This window comes from Drosophila subpulchrella, chromosome 3R (genome assembly GCF_014743375.2).
Source record: "Drosophila subpulchrella strain 33 F10 #4 breed RU33 chromosome 3R, RU_Dsub_v1.1 Primary Assembly, whole genome shotgun sequence".
Lineage (NCBI taxonomy): Eukaryota > Metazoa > Arthropoda > Insecta > Diptera > Drosophilidae > Drosophila > Drosophila subpulchrella.
The window spans coordinates 12595972-12615523 of record NC_050609.1 but is presented as its reverse complement, the minus strand read 5'-3'; the positions used below and the strand labels follow the sequence as shown (position 1 = coordinate 12615523).

Sequence of the window (19552 nt, the reverse complement as noted above, 5' to 3'; positions counted from 1 at the left end):
ACAGTTATAGGTTCGGATGTAGGGGATACTGAAAAAGAGTACCTATATTTTTTAACAACTAGCTGAGCAAATTTTAGGGAACACTCACAACATGATATTAAGGATAATGATTATACAAGCTCGCCAAGAGTCCAAAATCTAAATTGACTTCCAGTTGAACGATATGATTTGAATTTTTCAGTTCGAAGCAACGTAGATTTTTCAGTTCGACCGCCTTTACAATCTCACACTGCACTTTGCAGATCGGGGCTGAGGATTTTCGGGCAGTGCATTGGGCTAGCCGGTAATAGGGGAAGATTTCCGGGTCTGTCCAATGCGAAGGCCGAATTATAATCGGACAACGGATCTCCAGGTTATAGCCGTAGTAGGAATAGAAAACGATATTGATAAGGTTTAGTTGTTGCCCCCCAAACAGACGATTCTCATTTGCTTTTGTGCTCAATCAAAGAAGCTTAACTGTGAGAATACCAAATGAATACATGATACAAAAATAAACGTAGAGCAAAAAAATCTTAAAGTTGCTTGAGAACTTCTAGCTAAACAATTACAACTAGAGTAACAAAATGAGAAAACTTAAAAAAAAAAAGACGAAAACAATTTTATTAAAGCATCGAATTTTTCTTAAAAAACAAAATGAGCAAACAAACAATCTTATTTCTAGGACAACCAAATCTAGTTACTTATTTACATACATTCTAAAGGGCATTCAAAAAAACAATTTAGGCTTTGGAATTTGGGGAAGAATTTCAAGGTTTAACTTTGTTTTTACCAACCGCAATGGCAAAACACTTACATCTAAGCACAAAAGATTTAGAGTATATTACAACTAATTATAAAAGAGAATACAAATAAATAAATCACTGATTTTTCTATTTACATCAAATATTGTTGAAGGCAGACTTTAAGCGAATTTTAAATAAGCTAAACCAATGATGAGCATAAGAAGAGAATATTTTAAAACCAATTATATACATACATGAATATGCTTTATTTACTTTAATATTTACATTATACACAACAACTACATACAACTATTATATGAACTTGTATTAAAGTTTCGTGAAGAAACTGCTACCAAACCGAATGCGATAAATTCATTTACACTCTACCAAAGGAAAACAAAAATTTTATATATGAAGCGAACTCTTGTAATGCTAATATTATACATCTAGAATCAAATGCCATTATCGCACATCTAAGCCATAAAACAACAACAAAAAACTAAAGTAATGAAGGGACAAACCTAAGTCTTTAAGCCTAGAAGAGAAGCAACTTATAGAGTTCAACATTTCGATTTTTCATGTGACTTGTAACTACAAAGAAACCAAAAAGGAAACTAGAAAGGATCGTAGTTATAGAGAGCGAATCAAAGCCAGACAGTACGAGTAGCAAAATATAGACGATGGTAATGTAATCTTAACCTACAAGATAAATTGCTTTTTTCAAATTCAAGAAGGCAAACGAAAACGATCGAGTTGAAACAACTAAGTACGAGTATATTATGAAGTACATATTAAATATATACATATATAACTATATTTAAAGATCAGTTCACTATAATAAAGTCTATATTACCATACCTAACAGAACGGCAAGCCCTCTACCCAGGTGTACGAATTAATTTCCCCCCCGCAGTCTTTCACAGGGTCGTCCCCTTGTACCCCACCTCGAGCACGGAGCCCTGATCCTCCGATTTCCTCCCCAGCACCCGTTTCCTGTAGCTCTGCTCCGCCAGGTGCTTCAGGTGCTGGGCGGTTCCCACGCCGGTCTTCTCCACGAATCGATGCAGATACCCGTGCCTGTTGTGCAGCAGCTCGTGAGGATGCCCCAGCTCCACCACCCTGCCCATGTCCACCACCATCACCCGGTCGTTATCCATCACGGTGTGCAGTCGATGGGCAATGGTCAGCACGGTGCAGTGTGCGAACTTGGTGTGGATTGCCTCCTGGATGAGATTGTCCGTCCTGCGGAGGTAGAGGGAGTTACCATTAGTTAGTACCCATTGTAAATTAAATTCTTATTGGATTATTAGATGTTGAGATCATATTGATAAGTTCTTGGGAAAGATATTGCAGATTCATAATCATAATTTCAAGTGATTTCAAATCTTTAGGTGGAATATATATCTAGCGAAATATAACTCTTGAGAAAAGTCCTGTACGTATTACACTATATACTTACTCGGGATCCACACTGGCCGTGGCCTCGTCCATGATGAGTATTTTGTTCTGGCGCAGGAGGGCTCTGGCCAGGCAGACCAGCTGCCTCTGACCCATGCTGAAGTTGGCCCCGCAGTCGTGAAGCCGGCAGTTTATGCCCTTCTTCAGATTCGATACGAACTCCTTCAGCTTGACAGCCTCCAGGGCCAGCCAGAGTTCCTCGTCCGTCTTCTCCTCGAAGGGATCGAGGTTGAAGCGGAGAGTTCCTGAGAAAAGTACCGGATCCTGCGGTATGATCGAGATTCGCCGCCTTAGATCGTGTAGCCCCAATTCGGCTGTGTCATAACCATCGATACAAATATGTCCATCGATGTTGGCCAACCGGAAGAGGGCCTGCACAATGGATGATTTTCCAGCCGCCGTGTGACCCACAATGCCGATCTTCTCCTCCCCGCGAATGGTGAAGTTGAGACCCTTCAGGATATAGGGACCATGAGCGCTGTAGCGCAGCCGGAGATCCCGGAAATCCAGCTGCCCTCCACTGGGCCACTGCTTGGGCAGATTAACCGACTCGTCGGTTTCGTAGGCAGGTTCCGAGGGTATATTCACATACTCCATCACCCGCTCCACACTGGTCATCATGTTCTCCAGCTCCACCGTTTGCCGCATTCCCGCCTGGCACATAAGCACCAACTTCATGGACTGGGTGATGGCCAGACCAACATCACCACTGTAGTATCCCCTGTGCTTGTCGAAGAGCAGAAAGCTAAAGGTAACCGCCAGGATGTAGAACACACAGATGAGATCCGTCCAGAAGGCAAAGGCCCTGTTGATGCTGACATGGAGATACAAAGCAGAGGTGTTCTCATTCTGGTAGTAATGGAAATCCCGCTCCATATACTTGGTGCCATTCATAGCACGGATGGTGGCCAGTCCCTTGAAGGTGGCATTCGTGTGCGAGTAGATGGGACTGCGAGCTGGAGGGGATTGGGTTAGTGTTTGGATGCTTAACATATGTAAGAGCCACTCACATATAGTCTCTATGCGCTTGAGACTCCGGCTAGCTCCTATATAGAGACATCGACATCCGTACAGCAGGGATACCACTATGAATGCCGGGATGAGAAGCCAAGTGTTGGCCGTGCTGACCACCGCGAGCACAGCAAATGCATTTACAGCAAACTCAATGGAGTCCATAAGAGCCTGTGGAAGATTCACATCGATGGCCAGGATGTCGCTGGAAAAGCGGTTCAAAATCCTTCCCGAGGTGGCCAGCGTGAAGAAATGCATGAAGGCGCGGATGACCCCTTGGAAGAGTTGGTCATGAATGCGCAGCGAAATCCGCAGGGTCATCATAAAGAAGCCAAAGGTGCGGAGTACATAGAAAGTGAGGGTGCAGAGGATCAGGAATGTGTAGAGGATCATCATGTGAAAACGAGTTCTATGATACTCCGGAATCGGTTCATGCAGATTGGGTTCGGTTTCCTCCCAAGTTGCCCTGTAAAAACATTGAATTGGAAAAGAATCCAATATAAACTTAAGGAGTATTAAATGCTTTTTTTATCAATAAATAATCTAATCCTTAAAAAATTCCACTTGAAAATGAAATCAGTTTAGGCGTTTGTAAAACCCTGACTTGTTATTTTACCCTTCTGATACTGGAATAACCATATAACATGTGGCATCGAGATAGTGAAATCTGTACCATCTGTCCGGTAACGCAGGCAATATTTATTGCAATCAACAACTGGAACATGTTATTATCAATGCGTTGTGTTATTAAGCATGTCGCAATCTAAAAATCAGACTGACTCATCTTCTTTCGAGGTTAGTCACTTAAGCCTTAAATAACTGAAGTGGTTTGGGATTTTTATTTAGACCACCCGAAAGAGATAATCTTTATTACTAATATAACTCACCACTTGGAGAGAAAGATATCCATTGTGGCCTCAGAGGTCCGGGCCACAATAAACATCAGCAGGATCAACACCACGACCAGAGGATGACCCAGAACCTTGAAGTACTCCCTGTAGGTGGACAGTTTAACGGATCCCCTGTGCTGCTGCTCCTTGAACTGCTGTTCGATTTCATGCCGATCGAGGTGCTCCTCGTGGGACAGCGATTTCCTTGGCTCCGGTTCCTCATAAACACTATCCGTTCGCATGGCCCGCAACTTGGCCACCTCGACATCATTGGCCACCGACATCCGGAATCTTATGAGCTTCTTTAGGGCATCGTAATGCCCCTGGACAGAGATCCGTCCACCTTCGAGCAGGACCAAGTGATCCACGTGTCGCAGCAACTGAACCCGATGGGTGACCAGGATGCGGATTTTGTTGGACAAAAACTCATTGAGACAGCGATCCAGAAGCCTCTTACTCATATGCGAATCGACGGCGGACAGGGGATCGTCCAGAAGGTAGATATCTGCTTTCCTATAGACAGCCCGAGCAAGACTAACTCGAGCTTTCTGACCACCACTCAGACTGGCACCACCTTCACCCACTCTGGTGTTATCACCCAAAGGCAGCTGTTCTAGATCCCTATCGAGGTGACAGACCCGCAGGACCTCCAAATAACGCTGCTCATCGTAGGGTTCCGTAAAGAGGATGTTCTCCCGCAGGCTACCTCGAAGTAACCAGGGTTCCTGAGGGGCATAGCTGAGGACACCATTCAGATCCACACTGCCACTGATAATATCCAGTTCCCCCAGGATCACTTGAAGTAGGGTGCTCTTTCCAGCACCCACTGTACCCACGATTCCCACGAACTGCTGATCCGTGGCCTGGAAACTCACATCCTCTATGTGGCGATGGCGTTTCTCCTGCTCCGCCTTATCCCAACTGGCCGTGAGTTTGTGTACCGTAATACTCTTGGCTTCAGCTTTGGGTTTGTGAGTACGTCCCTGGAAGTTACCATGCTCCGGATTATCCTCTGCCTCCTTGAAGTTGTGCACTCCACCATCAGCGGGATTCTCGTGCTGGAAAAGGAAGTCCTTCACTCGATTGGCCACCACAAAGGTCTCGACCCACATGTTGATGGCCAGGGGCCAGGAGTGCAGCAGGGAGTCATTGAGGTGATCATAGTAGCTGGCCACTATGAAGACCTTCTGCGAGGTGACTATGTCACCGGTGAATACATAGGTCACCAGGGAAACGAAAAGGGATAGCTTGGATATCATGCCAGTGCACTGCAGTCCAGCATAAATGTAGGTGGAACCCTTTATGGAGTCCATCTCCTCCTTCCTCACTTTGCCGATTAGTTTAGCAAACGACTTCTCCCAGGCATACATCTTGATCAGCTGCATCGCTGCAATGATCTCGTTCATCAGCTTCACTCTCTCATCGCCCACATCCGCCGAACTCCGTTTATACCGCGCTATAGCCCGAGCAGCCCAGGCTTGGAGTGGGATAAAGGCTATAATGGTTCCCAATCCCACCACTGCCGGCCATCCAATCAGTTGGTATATGATATAGACGAAGACCACGCCCTCCAGGGGTCCTCGCCACAGTTCGTGGAAGCAGTAGAAGGACTCGTTGAAGGTGGGCAGATCGGTGGCCATCAAAGATATGGCATATCCACTCACTCCACTGTTATCCGCTGCCACTGAAACCCGAAGGAACTTCCGGTAGACAAGACCCGCACAGGCCAGCCGGACGCGGGAACCCACTTGGAACAGGTACTTCATGAAGGGGTGAAAGAAGAGACCCGAGAGTAGGGAGCACAGCACCACACCCATGGCGTACAGGTAAGCCGAATGTTTCGTGATCCTTTCCGTGCTCTCCGAGAAAAAGGACACCAAACCGCCCAGCATCAAAGGCTGCGTTGTGCTGGGGGATAAACATAAACTAGGTGTTAGTTTTAAAACGGGTTGGTTAACTTACAAAATGTTTATGAGAAACATAATAGCATTTCACTTGGATTTTGGAAGTAGTTTTTTTTACCGTCGCTAGTACCAAGCCCAATATTCCTTCTTCCACACTTTTCCAAATACTTACTGCACAGCAATGGCCATGATGGAGTACACTATGCTCGCTGGAACAAAGCTCCATCCGTAGGCCTTGAATATCATGCGCAGGACGTTGGGCTTGGGTCGCTTGAGCTCCTGCTCCCAGTGGCCGAGCAGGAAGGCGGTGACCTGGGTGCTCTCCAAGCTGGGCTCGGGCGCATACAGATCCGAGGGATCAAGACACCGGCGCAGACCCTTGACGAGAATCTCCCGCGTCCAACTGGAAGGATAGAGAGAGCACAGTGCAGGTGGTCGGGTTATTGACGGTCATGACAGGTGTCGCCGGGCTATCGTGGATTCTTTTATCGCTCTTCAAAGGAATCAAACGGATCCATTCGCGCCGTAAATTCCGAGTGACGGCCAAGGTGCCGTGGCCATAAATCTCAGGGTGGGCAGTCCGTCAGCTGGACAGCTCTGTATCTTATCAGCAGGACTTCAAGAGGGGTCAGCTCGCGAAATTAGTTAACTTGAATAGAACGGAGCGCTTCTCGCGAGGGTTTCACCGCAATTTTAGAAACATTACGTAGTACGATTTTAATATTACGTATACGCAGGAATGGCGCACGTTTCTCACTCACATAAAGAACCATTTGGAAAGGAAGTTGGCCTTTGTCACCGGATTCGGCTTGCGCTGCTCATGGACCGCACTCATTATTTGTATATATACACTTGACCACTGCAGGCATATAGTATAGTATGGCGATCTCGCGAACAAATATCACATATAAATATGTTAGATCCTTGACACGACTCAAGGCACTCGCGTGTGGTTCTTGCGCCGCTCCACTCGTCACTGACTGCTGCCCGTCCGGAGCTCTTCAATTTTAACTAACCACTAGCCACTACGCTGTGCTGCGGAATCATCGCTATAAATCAATGATCCGCCCTATCGGCCAGCGGCAGCGTAGTTTTATCTTAATGCCCAGTGACACCAGCCATCACCCATCAGCCATCAGGCGACATCGGAGCAAAAGCAGCAGCAGACGCTGCAACAACTCCGGGCCACGATTTTTTGGCTAAGTGGGTTTTACTGTTTCGCCGTTGTTTACGAGAGTTTCGGGCACGCGGACGGGACATCCCAGTGAGCAGTGAGGTGGGGGGCAGCGGGCCACGTTGGACACCTCTCCGGTATCTTATCGTAATCACAGCTACCGTGTTGACTTACTTTGATTACACTTTTCAGCAATTGACAATTTTAATTGGAGCTGCAAAAGGTTCATCCTTATCGACCCACACACGATTCACACGGATCTTGACAGGCACGGGCAAGGCATTAGTATTTACTTAAAAATTTTCGTACTATTATAAAAGGTTAATTTGTATGGTTTCATCTATTACAATTACTACAATCTTGTTTTAAAAAATAGTTTATAGATTGTAAACTAAATTTTTTATATAATAACCAATAATAAACAATGATAAACCATAAACGGGTAGATGTACCGATTATAGCTTGTTGAAGATCAAAGGCGGCATTTGCCATAATGAAATTAAAACCACTTCACTCTTTTTCCATTTGTTAGTAATAATTCTCAGGCACTTTATTGAGATTGTTCTTATCTATAAGTACGATGTTGTAATCCTACATTAGCTACATATTTTAAAAAAGTACCTAAATAAACTATTTGTCTTCGTTTGATTGAACTTGCTCTGATTTGTGCACAGCGTTTACGATTGCAATTGAACACATGACGTACAAAACATAGGTGATACACATAGAGTACTCGGTACACTACATAAATTCGTGGCGATAAACAAGCTTACAAGTATTCCGTAAGTACAAGGCAATAGGTAATTCGTTAGCGTTAAGTACGATTGTGCTATGTACATAATACTTTTAGTTCTTATGATCTAACCCTTAAGCAAGTCTACAAGTAGGTGAGTGTGCGTCTCAATCACTGGGACCTCTCCTCCATGGCCAGTGAGATGTTAAGATCCTCGGCAGCCGTATCATCTCCCAAGATCTGTTTGCTGTAGCTCTGTTCAGCAGCCTGTTGCAGTGCGGAGGAGGTGGCCGCTCCAGTGTTGTCCACCAATTGACGAAGGTATCCTCCAGTTCGCTGCAGCAGCTCGTAGGGATGTCCCAGCTCCCGCACCTCGCCGGCATCCATGACCAGTACTCGGTCACTGTCCATCACGGTGTGCAGTCGATGGGCTATTGTCAACACAGTACAGTGGGCAAACTTGGAGCGGATCGTCTGCTGGATAAGCTTGTCGGTTCTGCAATAAGGGAACAAATTTGTTAGCATAAATGATAAATCTTGGTTACTTCTTGGTTACTTACTCAGGATCAACGTTGGCTGTAGCCTCGTCCATAATCAGTATTTTATTGTGCCTCAGAATGGCTCTCGCCAGGCACACCAACTGCCTCTGACCGACACTAAAGTTCGAGCCTCCATCGTACATGCGACAGTTGAGTCCACCAATCAAGGTGGACACATAGGAACGTAGCTCCACATCGCCCAGAGCCTTCCACATCTCGTCATCCGAACGCTCGTCCATAGGATCAAGATTGTAACGCAAAGTGCCAGAAAACAGAACCGGATCTTGCGGTATAATGGAAACCTGACTACGCAGATCGTGTAGGCCAATATGCTCAATGTCCACATCGTCGATTCGGATCATGCCCTCGTTGCAGGCCAAACGGAAAATGGACTGGATGATGGACGATTTTCCGGCGCCAGTGCGGCCCACAATGCCGATCTTCTCGCGCGACTCGATGGTGAAGTTCAGATCCCTCAGCACAGGAGCCTCCTTGGGTGAATAGCGCAGCTTAAAGTTGATGAACTCGATGCGTCCCTTGCTGGGCCACTCGGTCTTCGGCTTGAACTTCTCCGGCGTCTCCAGCGGCGCCTCCGACGGCTGCTCCGTGTACTCCAGCACTCGCTCCACGCTGGTCATTTGATTCTCCAGCTCCGCCGTCTGTCGCATACCCCACTGGCACATGCCCGTCATCGTGGTGGAGTGCAAAATGGCTAAGCCCACATCGCCGCTGTCGAACTCGTTTTTCAGAAGCAGGAAACTGAAGGTCACCGCCGTCATGTAGACGATGCACAGCACGTCCGACCACAGGGCGAAGGCACGGGTGCAGGAAAGGAAAAGGAACCAGGCGGAGGTGTTGGTGTTCTGGTATTCATGGAACTCCAGCTCCAGGGCGCTTTGGGCCTGTAAAGCTCGGATGGTGGTAAGACCCTGGAAGGTTTGGTTTGTCAGCGAGAAAACCGGACTGCGAGCTGTAAGATAGATATACAGGGCTTAAATATGTCTCAATTTTTCATTAAAAGTTAATGCTGTTTAAAATTAATTTGTAGTCATTCGATAATGGATAAGTAACCAAAGTTAAGGAAAGTCACGATCGGAAAAACTGTTCATAAACTGCTGTTCCCAGTAAACGAACGTGACAAATGCTACATTCCCCAATTAACGAGTATTTTGACTTACATATGGATTCCAATCGCTTTACACTGCGACTGGTATTCACATAGAGATAGCGTATCATGCCCAGAATGGAACCAATAATGGCAGCCGGAACCAATAGCCAATAATTGGCAATGGCCACAATGATTACTACGCCAGAAACATCGATGATGAAGGCCAGGCAATCCAGCATTGTGTGCGGCAGATCCGTGTCCACAGTGCGTATATCCTTGGAGAAGCGATTCAGAATTCGTCCAGATGAGTTCGTGTTGAAGAAGTACATGCTGGCTCGGGTGATTCCCCGGAAGAGTCGGTCGTGCAAATGCAGCGAGATGCGCAAGCACATCTTAAAGAAGCCAAAGGTGCGGATGAGGTACACGATCAACGTGGCGCCCAGTATGGTGGCATAGAACAGGACGAGCTCCTGACGGACGGCAGCCTGAATGTCGCCGGCTGCTAAGGGTGCGATAGAAGGATCTGTGGCGTTAAGAGGCAGCGTGTCGTTGACGGGCGTCGTATCATTTTCTACCAGCAGGGTGGAAGTGCTATTTGCAGATATTTGTTCTTCCCAAATAACCCTGATAATAAATAAATCAATTAACATACTAACAAAATAGCTAATAAAATTGCTTACCATCTGGACAAGAAGTAATCCACTCCGGTAAGCATAACTCTGGCGCAAACGAACAGCGAGATAATTATGCCCAGCAGGAAGGTGCTATCCAAGGCCTTGATGTATGAGGCGTAGACGTGCATTTTAATGGAGCCCACGGTCTGTTGCTCCTGGTTGAGCTCCTCCACCTGCTCGTCTGGACGAAGCAGAGGGTTGTGCTGGTGCTCCATGCTCTTCTCGGAATCGCTACGCGACAGAAAACTGCTTACACTATGTGTGTCGATGCCACTTTCGTCGTGCTGCGTCTGCTCGAGGAACTGGAACTGGCGGGAGCGCTGCAACTGCTGGTAGCTGCCCTGAGCAACAATCTTTCCGGACCCCATCAGCAGCAGGTGCTCGACATCGAACAGATACTGCACCTGATGGGTGACCAGAATTCGTATCTTGTTGGACAGAAAGTCGCGTATGCATCGATCAAAGATGTGCTTGCCCACATGGGTATCCACAGCGGAGAGTGGGTCATCCAGAAGATATATATCCGCCTTGCGGTAGACTGCTCGAGCTAAATTGACTCGGGCCTTTTGACCACCACTGAGACTCACTCCGCGCTCTCCAACGACGGTTAAATCTCCGCGAGGCAGCAATTCCATATCCCGTTCTAAGCCACATACCTTTACCACCTTCTTGTACCGCCTCTCGTTGTAGTCCTCCACAAAGACGATGTTATCGCGAATGGTTCCTTCGAAGACCCAGCTTTCTTGGGAGGCATACGAGATCTTGCCATGAACCAGGGCCTCGCCCTTATCAATTCCTACTTCGCCCAGCAATACATTCAGGAAGCTGGATTTCCCAGCACCCACGGGTCCAACGACAGCAGCCAGCATATGATCTTGTATATCTGTGCTGAAGTCTTCGATGGCAGAATTGGCTTGGCCATCATTGGCGTCCCATGAAGCAGATACATTTTTCAGCACCACACATTTTTTCGTTGCCTCTGGATCGTAATCCCTCAGGCGGTTGTGCTGCACTTGGCCATTGGACAATAGAGAGCCATTCAGCTCCACGTTCTTCTGTTTGTCCTTCTTGGAGACTTTACGCTTATTCTTGCCCGTTTGCTGATTGGCTTCCAGGTTTATGGGAACCTCTGCTCTGTCCCCGTCCAGCAAGAATTCCTTGCAACGCTTCGCCGAAACCAGAGCCTCGGCAATAAAGGTAATGGACATGGGCCAAAAGGTAACCATCGAATCGTTGAGCATGTTGAAATATGATGACACTGTGTACACCTTTTGGGCTGTTAGGGGATCACCCAGGTAAACGTAGGAGCACAGGGCCAGGAACACAGATAGCGGCGATATCATGGAGGTGCAACCGAGGGCAGCATGGATGTAGGCAGTGCCCCGGATGGCCTTCACCTCCTTGAGTCGCACCTCTGCAATGACCCGGGCAAAGCTCTTCTCCCACGCATACATCTTGATCACTTGGATGCCCTGGATAATCTCGTTCATAAGCTTTACTCGCATATCCGTTCGCTCCGCCGTCATTTGGCGATAGTAGGCCGCTTTCTTGGCTGCCCACGCTTGCAAAGGGATAAAGCTGAGCATGAAAGACACGCCGATCACAGCCGATATTCCAATTTCCCGGTACATGAGGAAGCCAATCAGGATGGACTCCATCGGTCCCTTCCACGTATCGTGCAGGAAACATAGCGCCACATCGAAGCGCCCCAGATCATTGGACAGAATATTTATGGCTCTCCCTCGGAGACCATCGTTACTACTGCTTTTGGACACCTGCAGTACCTTGCGATAGATTAGTCCCGAGAGGGCCAGACGCAGCTTGGTGCCCACTTGGAAGATGTAGAAGATGAAGGGGTGGAATGTTATCACAGGCACTAGCATGCAAATCACAATTCCCATGGCGAACAGATACGCCGTCCGCTCACTGATATCCGTCTGATTTGTGGCAAAGTAACCGACCAGACCACCCAGGAATAGGGGCATGAGAGATCTGAAGAAAAAGTCAAGGGGATTAGCTAAGCCGTTGCATCAAACGAAGTTTCTACTTACTTGCAAATCGTTTCGCTTATGGAGAAGGCCAGACCCATGGGGAGGAAAATCTTGCCGTATGCTCGGAGGATCATTCTCACCACACTGGGATTACTTCGCTTTAGCTCATCGTCCCACAGCTCTGCAAATTTATTGGTCACTCTTTCGCTATCCAGGGTCTTTCTGTGCTGATACAGCTCCTCGTCCGTCAGCGGACCCTGCAGGCCCCGTTTGAAAAGATCTCGCATCCACCTGAAAGGGTTTAGGTAATGGGTAAATTGAGGTAAGTTTATAACAGTTAACAAAGTAAGCCCTAATGAAAACTATATTGAATTAAAAAGCTTAATTAGCAGTTAAACTAGAGCCACTGAATACGTAATGGTTTACGATTCCTCCATAAAAGTTTCACAGAAGACCTTTAAATGTTCTGTTAATGGGGGAGACTAGATTAGATTTTTTTGTTAAGCCCAAAGATTTTATATGATTTCCTTGTCTCTATTGGTATTTAATTAACTAAAGTCTATGTAATGTCGACCCCAATTTAGATATCTGAAGAAATGTTGTTGTTAGAGGGAACTCCTCTGATAAAACATAGACGAGTACTGCAAACAAAGCAATTTTCCTGGGAATTTCGTCAGACCCACGATCTGCGAAAACCCCCGAGACATTGTTAATTAAACATTTGTAGTTGGGTAGACACTTGCACATACAGTGGATACTTGGTTAAAAACCCAGATGTTTTAGATGTTAGTTTTAAATAGACTTTATATTTATAATAGTATTGTTAATCTAACTTTGGACTATCATCAATTTCAATCATTAATGGTTTTATGTATGTAGAATTTGTGAATATCAACACGGAGCTAAATTGGCATTAATTGATTGGTGTTAATCAAATGAAGTTTAGATTCTTTATAAATGTATCGGATATTCTAACCAATCGATTCTTCTATTAGATTTCATCACTTCAAGTAAGTACTGTAAAATCATAAGAAAAATGGCAACCGAACTCCACGATCTTAAATTAAAACCTAGCTCATGTGACAGTAACGTCTGTAAGATCGTTAAGTCTTTTTTAATAATTTGAAATTCAATGCCCATGCATATATTATACATCTGCCGATAGAGGCATTCAAATCTTTGTAGTAAATGTGACATTGAGTTCTGAATTAAACTATGAACGTTATCAGCCCAAGTTAGACTATGAACGTTTTGTTTATTAGAGGAAATCGTAATAAATCGCGGGAGCCAGCTCCATCTGGTTGCTATTGGCAAGCGTTCATTGTGGACGACAGATAAAGATGTAACCTTGTGGGCAACAATGACATTTAATAAAACTGTGCCGTCCAATTTAATGGATGTTCGTTCTATTTCTCATTAGAATGGCCCGTGCAGCTTATCGTGCACCACCGAACTTATTGGCTCAAACAAGCTAATACAACTAAACTAATTATAGATAGGCGCGAGTCCAATAAAAACCTGATACTACAATATGGTAAGAACACGTGCTACAGCGAGGTTCATATGATTTACCGTAAATATTGTGCTCATGACTAAGGTATGACTATATGTCTGGCTATTCGTGTAAACCTACCAGAAGCTCCATTGTGAGAAGAAGTTTGCTGTGGTATAGGGATTCTTTGGGCGCACCACCTTCCTTCTGGTGCGGTTCATAACTTTGGGTTGGGTTCTGTTTCTTGGGTTCCTGGGTTCGGGGTTTTACCGTTATGTTACGGTACTGATTCACTCGCACGCGGGCGGGGGGCGTTCGCTTTCTCCGCTCCTCTGCTCTCTCCTGTCGAAATTGATGGTGAAAATCAATAATGCATAGCCGGCAACAACAAATCGGTCTTGGTTTTCAGTTTTTGAAAGGTACATATATAAGTATGTACATATGTATGTTGTCTAGGTCGAGGTCAGCAGTGATTTATCCACCGTTATCCACATTTACCGTTTTTTTGCGCCCGCAACGTTTACAAAGATCTGGCTACTGCGTCGAAGATGAGTTGTATTTTGCTCGTGTTTTGGTATATATATTTGGTGTAAGTACTATATGCTAATTAACAGACGTCTGGCACAACAACAAAATTTGGGGCTATGGGGATTTACACTAACAATACGGAAAAGAGCACCCGCACGGAATAACAAAAAAAACCTACTGAGCTTGGGAGAGAGAAATCGCTCAGCTTTTATACTCGAGCGTAAAGTCCAACGTTGCCACTCATTCGAAATTTTGTACCCTGTATTAGTTTGGGATCTTGGGTATTCTATGTTTTAACAATGTATGTAACGGGGGAAGTAAAGGTTTTAGCCCCCATAAAATATAACCAAAAACAACCGATCCCGCCATTTGGTAAAATGGAATTTTTAACATTGTGCAACTCCTAGAAGTTTAGGTATTTTTTTTCCACCGAGATAACGATCAGAAAGTCCGATACTGTCGAATTGTTTTCAGAACCATTTAGTTATCTTGTTGCCAATAATATTTACATTTTTTATTTGAAGAACTTATTTGTTTAAGTATGTTTAAATCTACCCCTAATAACAACCTCGAAATAGTACTACTGGGTATCTCGAGGTCTACGCCCTGAAGTACAGCGGTCAAATTTGTTACTTCTTGCCCATGGCGAATAAGAGTGATTTTAATCGTCTGTTTATTTTAAAAATTACTGTGTAACGTGAATTATAAAAAACAGTCGCTGGTCATAAAAGTATTAATCATATATATGTATGAAACTTGTTGAATGATTGTTGTCAAACATCAAGTTCTTGGCAATGCACAAGGGCGTGACAAAGGGAGTCGAATATTTATTACAAGTCTGGTTTGTTTATAAAACCTAATGAAAATAAATGTATCATGTTATCATAATATTATTTTATGATAAACAAGATCGGTTTCGTACCAAAAATTGACAAAAATGTTTAGTTTTAATTATTTTTAAAACATATTTTACTTTGGGGCTACAGTTCCCCACTTTCCCCCATTAACACGCCCCTGTCAAGAGAGTGATACTGAAAACTGAGAGACTACTAATTTAAAAAAAAGCAATTGCCAAGCGTTGTGAAATCGGTTGTGTTTGGGAGGAGGTTCTTTCGACGGTTGGCGAAACAATCTTGTTTGATCGAGAGTTCTTGGGAGATAACCTATGCCACAGAAGCTTCACAGGTAATCTACCAGATTGCGGGGGATCCATAAACCAAAGTACACATTATTTACATCTTGTACGATGAACATTTTATTGTTTAATAATTACGGATTAGCATTTCGTGTTTTTTTGCTGATTAGTACCTCTCGTGAAAAGTATGCAAGGTTGAAAATCGAACAGGGTTTACTTAGATAATGACAAACAGCATGCCCATTTAGTCCTCGATGTACTCGAAGGGCTCTGGGGGCTCCGGCTCCTTCTCCTCGTCGTTCATGGGGCCAAAGGCGGCAACTGGCTCCACGAGCTCCTGGTCCTCGGCTTTGCCATTGTGCTGGAACACAATGATTCCACCAATTGTGACATCTTTCAGGGGCTCATACGATTGCCCATCAATAATGCTAAGGACCTTCAGTTGCTGGCGGAGCACGCGGGCGGGATTCTGTAAGATTTCGGAGGTGGGCTCGGGCTCCTTCTTTTCCTTCTTTTCTTTTTCTTTCTCTTTTTCCTTTTCCTTTTCGCTGCTGGTGCCAGCCACCTCCTTGTCCTTTTCTTTTTCCTCCTCCTTTTTCTTTTCTTTCTCTTCCTTCTTTTTGGGCTTCTCCTCCGTCGCTGGCTTCTCCTCGGTCTTGGCTTCCTCGTCCTTCTTGACCGCAGCGCCCTCCTTGCTGTCCTCGTCCACATCCATCTTCTCGTCCTCCTTTTTGTCCGCATTCTCTCGCCTCTTCTGCCGGGCGGCAATGGACAGAACAGCGGTGGCCACCTTCTCGCGCTCCTCGCTCTTCTTCTCCTCCAGTGGGGCGGGATAGGCATACAGCGAGGGCTTGGCCGCCGACTTGTACTCCATCTTGGGCATCTTCAGGTCGGAGTTCAGGCCAATCACGCAAGTGGGTGTGAAGGCAAGCGACAGGGTGTGGGCCAAGGGGAACCAGTACCAGTACTGGGTGAAGGCCAACATGCCGACCACCGCCTGCAGGTTGGTGTGTCCAGTGCGGGATTGCAGGGACAGCGTGGCGTTCCTGCCACCAGCATCAATAATGCCTGTAAAAGTCAAATTTAAAGGCGCTCAATCAGAAAGTTCTGTATAAATTTGATTGTTTTAGTTATTGCTTGGAATAACATTTTATGAAATGCAATAAAGCTAAGAATCACAGAAAGTCTTAGGCTAATAATAAATGGAATAGGATTTTTAGTAAAAACTTATCTTATCGCTATAGTAGCCGGTAAAATGCCAGACAGTAGAAATGCATAACAGGTGTGAGAATTTTATTTTTAAAGCCACGCGTTAATTTTAAATGAGTATGTTTATAGAGAAAGTAAACAATAAACAAGTTGGTGCCTACTCTAACTGTTCAACCAACAACAAAAATAATAAAGAAACTATATTTAGATCCCTCCTTCGCATCCCCTAGATAACATAGTAGCGATAGAAAATTTTGAAATTTTGCTTACCCTGAGCCAGAATAGCGCCATACTTGGCCATCACATCTTCGTGTTTGTTGCTAATAACCTCCGCGTACAGCTGGCGGAAGAAGGTGGACTTGGGACAGCTCTGGTCCGTGTGCTGAATCAGGATCATGGCCGAGGCAATCAATGCACCCTGGCGCACAAAATTGACGGGATCGAACTTCACCATTGGTTCCAGCAGGGCGATGGCTTCGCGCAGTCCTGTGCCGGCACAGGCGATACCAAGAGCCATTGCAGCTCCGTAACGAACGTGCGGGTTGTAGGACTCGGCCAGGAGACTCACCACCGAGGGACACTGTTCCGGAGTGCGGAACAGGATGAAACCGATGGCAGTGACCGCAGCGCGTCGCACATCGTCATTCACATCGGAGACGGCAACATGGAGAAGCTTGCGGATGGCCTTGTTGCTACCAGTTCCATTGTATGCCATAGCTATGGTGTACATTCCCGAGCGACGCAGAACGGGGTCCTTATCGGTGGACAGGCTGGTTACCAAGGGATCGGCCTCCTCCAAACGCGAGAACATTGTGAGGGAGATGCCCACGGCCAGGCCGCGTAAGATCTTCTCGTGCTGCGTCTCCTGCGCATACGACACCATGTCCTCGATGGCCTGAGCGTTCTTGGAGCCCAGCATGACCATGCCCATGGCGATTCCCGCCGCCTCACCAGTGACCGCGTCATCCTGGTAAAGATTGAACTTGAGCTGCTCGTACAGATCCTGGCGATGGGTTCCCATGCCAGCGAGACCCAGTCCCAGGCAGCCACCATGACGCACATTCTCGTTCTGGGCATCCTTCAGCTGTTGCAGCAGGTAGTCTATAATGTTAGCTCCGTGATTTGCGTGGATCAAGCCCAACGCATACAGGGCACCACCCTCGGAATAACCTGAACTCGGACCCGCCTCCTTTGGCAGATAGCTCTGCATGAGCGCAAGCGAGTCCTTCTCATGGCCCCGATGGATGACTCCAAGCGAGGCGGTTGCCGTCAGCTTGGCCCAATTCGTTGCCCTGGCCAGCCAGTCGAGATTGTCGCGCAGGAACTGGTCGGAGGTGGTGCCGCTGTGCATGAAGGCGTTGGCGATAACAGTGGCTGTGTGGCAGATGGACACTCGAACCGCTTCCTTTGTGCCTCGCAGAACCTGCAAGTCAGCGTGGTTGCTGCGGATGAGGAACTGAAGCTGCAGGTCGATGGAAACCTCGCCGGAGAGGATCGATATAAGCTTCTCAATGTTCTTCTGATGAAGCTTCTCCACCTCGTTGAGCGAATCGATTGTGCGCTCCACCTTGTCATCAGCTAGGTGGTTAAAAAGTGATTTAAAAGTATTTCTAGGAATTGTTTTAGAAAATGCAGCTTACCTGGCTTTTCCTCTGTGATATCTTCGTCAGACTTGGACTTGTCTCCCTCGGACTTGGCTCCATCCTCGGAGCTTGTGCCCTGGGGCTTGAATGTGCTGGGCAGGGCGGTTGGAATGGGTGCGGTATTTTTCAGGTGCTGCAGCACATTGCCCAGAAACTCCTGCGTGGCCGACTCGTACAGGTCAAAGGCAATCTGGTAGGCCATCAGATTGTTGGTCTCCACAGAAGAGCGTGTGAGGGTGTCCAGCATCTCGGCCACGGCGTACGGATCCTCCAGGAAGATGAGGCACTGGCACATGTTCACGTAGTCGGGAACACCAAGATCCCGGTACAGACTCACCAGGCAGCGGAGCACCTCGTTGCGGAAGCCGCGGTTCTGGATCAGGGACATGGTCACGTTGTAGGCGTATGCCAGCATGCCACGCACATCGTCCGACTTCATGATGGCGTCCTTGAAGGTGTCCATGCGACGTGTCTCCAGGGCTATGCCCAGCGCCTGGCGGAACTGGTTGTCGTCCAGGCAGCGCTGGATCATCCTGTTCACAATTCCCTCCAGTCGCTCGTCCACGGTACTCGCCTCCTTGGGATTCTCAATGAACTCCACCCTTTGGGCAATGTAGAAGTCAATGCACTTGGCAATGATGGTCTCCGTGTACTCATTCCGGGCATTCACGTCGAAGAGATCGCCTGCGCCCAGGGCGTACGTTAAGGCGTCCTCGAAGGATCCCAGGTGATAGAACACCTTGGAGGCCACCATGCCAGCCAGCTTGTTTTCGGGGAAGCTGCGGTCCTCGTGCAGCATCTCGATCTTCTCGATGGACTCCGAGATCTCCGGCCAGAACTCATCCACGATGTTGTCCAGTTTTTTGAGGGCGAATACCTTGAGATCCGGCATCGGCTCATCGAGTAGGGAAATTATCCCCGCGGCGGACGTAAGACTCATTTTCCAGCTGCGTTGTTTCCAGTCGAAAGTATGTTCTAGAAATTTCAAATTGACATATGTTTTACTTGGGCTTCAAATGTTCTCTAATTGTATGGACGAATGGTAAATATTTTGCGTACTAACCAACAATTGCACCGTTTCAATTTACAATTTTCTTTTGTGCCGAAAAATGCTAAATCACTCGAGTCACAGTGTGACCTTGCTTGTGAGGTGTGAAAATACCTGGAAAACAGTGTTGGAAAATAGCTAGACTGAAAACTAAAATAGCTAGATTTTTAAGCTTAATTTAATAATAAGGTTATTCTGTTGTAACTGTTGCATTTTGCATACTTTAGTTGCTCTTACCATACTTATAATTTCACAAATAATTTCAGACAAATTTGACAACCTAAGTGTAGAAT

General features: G+C 46.3%; 3 protein-coding genes across 3 annotated transcripts; all 3 read right to left on the bottom strand.

Moving 5' to 3' along the window:
• Positions 1-1585: 1585 nt before the first annotated feature.
• LOC119548592 (probable multidrug resistance-associated protein lethal(2)03659) lies at positions 1586-6918 on the bottom strand. Its single transcript, XM_037855948.1, has 6 exons — positions 6747-6918; positions 6158-6388; positions 4079-5989; positions 3191-3657; positions 2182-3136; positions 1586-1964 (listed from the first exon to the last, which is right to left on the bottom strand). Exons 1-6 carry the CDS (start codon positions 6818-6820, stop codon positions 1640-1642), a joined length of 3963 nt encoding a protein of 1320 aa, XP_037711876.1. The 5' UTR covers positions 6821-6918; the 3' UTR covers positions 1586-1639.
• A 763-nt stretch (positions 6919-7681) lies between these two features.
• LOC119551011 (multidrug resistance-associated protein 4) lies at positions 7682-14398 on the bottom strand. The gene is made up of 7 exons (XM_037860066.1): positions 14195-14398; positions 13838-14038; positions 12265-12495; positions 10220-12205; positions 9610-10163; positions 8453-9401; positions 7682-8388 (listed from the first exon to the last, which is right to left on the bottom strand). The coding sequence occupies exons 2-7, from the start codon at positions 13915-13917 to the stop codon at positions 8064-8066; spliced, it is 4125 nt and encodes a 1374-aa protein (XP_037715994.1). The 5' UTR covers positions 13918-14038; positions 14195-14398; the 3' UTR covers positions 7682-8063.
• A 1057-nt stretch (positions 14399-15455) lies between these two features.
• LOC119556178 (26S proteasome non-ATPase regulatory subunit 1) lies at positions 15456-19414 on the bottom strand. Its single transcript, XM_037868117.1, has 4 exons — positions 19275-19414; positions 18209-19186; positions 16839-18146; positions 15456-16427 (listed from the first exon to the last, which is right to left on the bottom strand). The coding sequence occupies exons 2-4, from the start codon at positions 19149-19151 to the stop codon at positions 15604-15606; spliced, it is 3075 nt and encodes a 1024-aa protein (XP_037724045.1). The 5' UTR covers positions 19152-19186; positions 19275-19414; the 3' UTR covers positions 15456-15603.
• Positions 19415-19552: the final 138 nt, after the last annotated feature.